Source organism: Halyomorpha halys, unplaced genomic scaffold (genome assembly GCF_000696795.3).
Source record: "Halyomorpha halys isolate HHAL.00 unplaced genomic scaffold, Hhal_1.1 Scaffold1142.1, whole genome shotgun sequence".
NCBI lineage: Eukaryota > Metazoa > Arthropoda > Insecta > Hemiptera > Pentatomidae > Halyomorpha > Halyomorpha halys.
In genome coordinates, this window is record NW_027113900.1 from 167,134 (window position 1) to 173,048 (window position 5,915).

The 5,915-nt window shown below is 31.2% G+C and overlaps 1 protein-coding gene across 2 annotated transcripts in view; it reads right to left on the minus strand.

Annotated features, from left to right (window-relative positions):
- The window catches only part of Epp (Ecdysteroid phosphate phosphatase), a gene marked incomplete at its 3' end in the record, with an annotated part of 26,803 nt that extends 24,890 nt beyond the window's left edge, over nt 1–1,913 (minus strand). The window contains 2 exon segments of one of the 2 annotated variants that reach the window (XM_067051162.1): nt 341–370; nt 1,742–1,888. Coding sequence is in view for 1 of the 2 variants with exons in the window: in XM_014432985.2 (XP_014288471.1) it covers nt 1,742–1,842 (101 nt within the window). 2 annotated transcript variants of the gene reach the window in all.
- Nucleotides 1,914–5,915: the final 4,002 nt, after the last annotated feature.

The following is a 5,915-nucleotide window of genomic DNA, read 5'->3' on the forward strand; positions in this document are numbered from 1 at the left end:
TATTAATTGTTAAATGTTGAGCATATTTGAATAATTTCATCTTGAATGCTAATGTTAAATAAGTAAGTTCATGAATATTGAATATATAGTTCTATAATAATTCATCCTTAAAATGGATAATACACCTGAACCATTAATAAAAACAGTGTTAAGAAAATTCTAACAATAAATATAGTGGAAGAAATTATTTGCACAAAATAAATAATTTTTTTAAATTTAGAAATCAATTGGAGAATAAATTTACTAAATATAAATATGGCTATTTTTCGTTAATTTGGTTCCAGACACGTCAAGGCATTTTAAAGTATTTAAATTGGCCATAATTAATTAATTAACTTACCCACCATACTTTTGAATTCAGACATTTGAGCTAAAAGGACAGTAAAATAAGCAAATTAGAAATTTTATAAAGTATAACAATCTTAATATACTGTATTTGTAAATTGACTTAATGGCCAGGGATTAACAAATCAGGAAAGCCCATTAAATTTACGAGGTTATAACTGCACCAGGAGTTAATGTTTTTTTTTTTTTTAATGTCTCTATTTTAAAGTTTAAAGATCACAATACAATTTCTTTAAAACTATTTCATAGATTTAAATTCTAAAGAGGCTGAATGAATAAAAAACAAAAACAAAAAAACTATAAAATTTAGCTTGTTATATATAACACTTTATAATTATCTTAAACAATATTATACTTTATTTCAGTTTGTAGAAATTGAAAAAAAAATAACTGACCAAATTTTAAAAATTTAGCATTATATAAGTTAGATATCATTTCTATCTTCATGCATCACAGAAAACATTACCCAAATGTCAAATACCCAAAACTATTTTATTTTGTTGAATAATTAGAAATGACAAAAAAGTATATCATGTATGAGGGCATGAACTGCTAAACTTTCCATATCCATCAAGTGAAGTAGTTCAAAAATTAATGTATAAAGTTAATACAAAAACTAATAAAATGTAATCATATATAATTTTTGTACTGTATTAATATTTTTTTTCCTATTTATAAATGTAATCAAGACATGGCTAAAAAGAAAAATGTTTGTGTAATGTTTCACAGACCAAAATATGGTATCTAAGTATAGATTTATGAAGTTTTGGAAAAATTTTCAAGAGAGAGAAAATTTAAAACCTATTATAAATGATAGAAATCACCAAATTACTAACATATCTGTAATGATAAAATATCATGGAGACCATTTCATTAGTTCATTATTATTTTCATAATGTTGTGAAGCAAGTTTTACAGTACACTTGTTGTTGGATGTAAAAAGTTTTGCAACAGGTATCACTTTTTAAGGACAAAAAAAATAAGAAAGGAGTCTAGACAGAATCATACTGTTCAATCATACAGTAAACACAGCAATAATAACATTGCCCCTTTAATTTTAAAAAAATGAACAGTTTTAGTTCACACCCTTAAAGGTAAGGCAAAACATTTTAGATACATACTGAAATTGTAATAGGCTCAGTGAATTCAATGAACTATAATTATACCACTTCACTTTAACAACCAAAACCAACTAGTGGGTTTAATATATTTATTGATGAAAAACTAAAGCAAATTTGACAGGAATGTATTTCAAATTAATATGCAATAAACTAATTGATTTCGTAACTAATAATAATATAACAACGACTATATTTTCAATATTTGAATAAAACTATTATTTAAAGAGCTTATACTGATCAATTATAAAAAACAAGTTAATAGAATCAAAACTTACACTCGGTTTGGCTCAAATCCCATACCAACCAATTGGTCTTTGTCTGGTATCGACTCCTGATTCCGACTAGGGAAAAGATGCTTCGGTATTGTCGGCAACATGACAATTGATTCTTATGAAAGCAGCTATGACGATATGTCAAGTGGTGTCAATTCAAATAAACACCGCCTCCGCTGTAATCTTTCTGCCAAAGAGGTTAGAAAAGTTAAATACATATAGAATAGTTCACGCAAAACAATCATCAGAAGAAAATAATCAGGACTCATTCCTTACAATTTCCTTTATTTTAAATATCAACGTTGCAGCCCTGACATATGGGCCATATTTAGGGCTTAAACTAAATCAGGGATACGAGAGTTAAGGGTAAAATAAATTTATGAAAGCAAATAACAGGAATACAATTAAAGATAAAATAAGTAATACAGATATGGGAAACGAAAAATATAATACAGACGCATGAACAAGACAAATACAATAACAGATAAAAAATATAAGAAACACATTACTGATAATGAACAACTGTCGAAGAACTAATTATCGCCAGGTTTGAGTCCGGACAGATCCAAAGTTTTGGAAGAAAAAGGTCAGGAGCAGAAAAAATTAAGTAATAAAGTGATTTATTAATGACACTGTTCATCAGATACTTTCAGAATTTCGGAATGAACTAGTATAGCGCAATTGAAGTGAATTTTTCATTTATGGAATTACTATTTAGTCAAACCAATTTGTTTATGTATTTAAATTTTATTGTAAATACATACATACATACATACATACATACATACATATATATATATATATATATAAGTTGCAGTATGGCAGTCGTCCTGGGTAGTCGTGTGATAAGTACAGTGTTGACTTTCGTATTTTATTATTCAGTATTCTTTAGTTTATACCCTTATTATTTTCTATTACTTTGCAATAATGAGCGAGTGTGCGGTTTGTATAAAAGGATTTTCTCATAACGCATTAAAAATGCAATGTTCATATTGTGATAGCTGGAACCATATTGCCTGTGTGGAACTCACAAAGGATGAACTTGTTTTTCATAAGCAAGAAAATAAAAAGTGGTTGTGTAAACAGTGTAATGAGGATAGAAGAAAATCCCTAAGAATGGAAAATGTTTTTAAAGAGACCGAGGTAAGTGAAAACCTTGAATTATTTTTAAAAGAATTCTCGAAATAAGAGAAAATAATAAAGAATTCAAAACACAACTAAAGATTTTTTTCTGATTACATTGAAGAAAATAAAAATGCTATTACTAGCATGAAGAACGAAATTTAAAAAAAAAATAGTAAAAAAAGCTTGATTCCGTCAATGATAAAATGATTCAAATAAAAACAGAATTTCGTGACATCAAAGAAAAATTAAACTATCTCGAACAGGAAAAATTTTCAAATGACATTGAAATAAAGGGAATTCCTTTTAAACCTAAGAAAATCTCATAAAAATTATACAGGATACCTGCAAAGTAATTGATTTAAACATTGGAGAAAACGCTATAGATTACTGGTATAGAACGAAAGATATACCTAATACAAACTTTCCTGGTGTAATCGTAGTAAGTTATCTTCGTCACATAGACAAACAAAATATAATGCTACACATAAGACAAAGAAAGGCATTGTCTACTAGAGATCTCGGCTGGATCGAAGGAGAGCCGTCTAGAATATTGATTAATGAAAGACTTACGGCGACAAATTCGACGTAATTTTCGCGATGCAAAAGCAGAGCAGAAACAAAAGTCATATAAATATGTATGGTTTAAAAAATGCAAAATATTTGCAAAAAAAGATGAAAGCAGTGTTGCAATCGTTATCAAATCGTCTGAAGACGTTATCACAATGTAAGCTAGTTAATTCATATTTTTTATTAAGTCTAAAATATCTAATTGTTTATACTAATACTAAGCAAATATCCACAATAGGATTCATTCAAATCCCAAACACTGAAAATTCTACCTTATCACCTCTTTCAATAACAATAAACATGTTTAATTCTCTACTCAATAACATATTTTGTTGTACCAAACACTTCTCCGCAAACTTTATCATTATTTTCTTGATTTTCTCTACCTGACTATATCTTCAGATCCGATCGAAATTATTAATCTCGAGGTGGAGTTTGTATATACGCTAGGGCCTTCTTATCTTGTAAACTATTACTCTCGTTATCAATTCTTCAGTCACCTTCTTTCGAATTCTTAGTTTTGGAGGTCAAACGAGGTGATGATAAGATGCTTATAATAACGATGTATAGACTACCAAAACATAGTTTTCAACAGGAACTACGTAATATTTTCGAAACCTTTGTTTCGAAATTTATACCGTAACATAATATTAAATGATGACTTAAACGTTGACTTTTTAAAAAAACTCCTAGGAATTAAAGTTATTAAATAATACTTTTTATAGTTTTAATTTACCTTTAGTAAAATTTAACCCCACTTGTAATTCTATAACAACTGATACATGACTTGATATTGTGTTAGTTGATAAAAAAAAATTTGAATAAAGTCGTCTCATCAGGACAATTATCAGTTTCCTTTTGTCGTCAACACGATATTATTTTTCTTTGTTATCGAGTCTCGGAGACTAAAAAATCTAGGACAATAACTTTCCGTGATTTTAATCAAAATAAATTTAACGATGAACTCAATGCTACTAGTTGGAAAGAAATTAAAGAATCGGATAATATTGATAATCGGGTTGAAATGGTTAATTTGAAACTTTTTCCTTTGTTAGATAAACATGTGCCATATGAAACTATCATTTGTTAACAAAAACCCTCACCCTGGCTTACACTTGAACTAAAAACCTTATTAAGATAAGAAATCGCCTTAGAAGAAGTTATCAAATCTCGAAAAATCCTCAAACACTGTTACAGTTTAAACTATATCGAAATAAAGTGACTTCATTCATCCGAAAAAATAAACAAAAATATTATTTGGATAATTTGACTTCCTGTACGGAATCTGAACTTCATATTTTCATATGAATATACTTCAGCTGAATCTGAACCATTGTGAAGTTGCACAAGATCTCCTTTACCAAACAGTACGGGAACAGCACATCGACGTAGCTATACTCTGCGAACAATATAAAAATCTAGATGGAAACTCGTGGGTATCCGATGAGAGTGGTAAAGCTGCTGTAATTCTGTAATTCCCAAGCTATTCAGGAAGTGAATACTACATCGCACACCGGCTTTGTATGGACGAAGATCGATGACGTGTACATCTTTAGCTGCTACGCCTATCCCAGCATCATAATAGAAGACTTTGCAAATTTGTTGGATCGCATTGTCTTATAGGCTAGTTGCCATAAGCCAGATATCATAGCGGGTGATTTCAACGCATGGGCAACTGAATGGGAAAGTAGGTTAACAAATCGACGTGGTGAAGTTCTCGTCGAACCTTTCGCACAAATGAGTGATATGTTCCTAATGAACTCCGGAACAAACCCGATGTTCACGAACTGGGGCTTGTGATGCAGCTATGACCCGTTCAAGGCCTGGGAAACATCATTCCTCAGTGTACTGGTGGACGGATACTATTGACGATCTTCGCTGGTGTTGCAACCAAGCAAGAAGACGTTACCAGCGAGCGAGACGTCTACCGGAGTTTTCAGTGCTTCAAGAAGAGTTCAAGAGAACAAGAAGGAACCTCCGACAAGCCATTAAAGAAAGCAAACGACGGTCCTGGAGAGAACTCTTTGATGAGGTGGATGCAGACCCATGAAGTAGACCTTACAAAATAGCGCTTAAGAAACTTTGTAATGGCACGATGCAGCTCCCCACGAGATCAAATGTTGTAGACATTATTGTCAGAACACTATTCCCTGAACAGGCGAATAGTATTGAATGTATTGACAATACAGATATAACGTACTTAGCACAAATTACGCAGGAAGAGATAGAGGACATCGCCTCGGACCTACAACATGGCAAGGCACCAGGATTGTACGGAATTCCTAATGTAGCTCTGAAGCATCTCGTACTTATTCCAAAGAGAAGACTGGAAGACCCGTCAGCCTATCGTCCAATTTGCTTATTGGATACTATGGGTAAGGCATTCGAGAAAATCCTTTCCCTCAGGCTACAAGAATTCACGGAGGGAGTCAATAGCCTCTCGCGAGCTCAATTCGGATTTCGTAAAGAGCGATCCACGATAGAT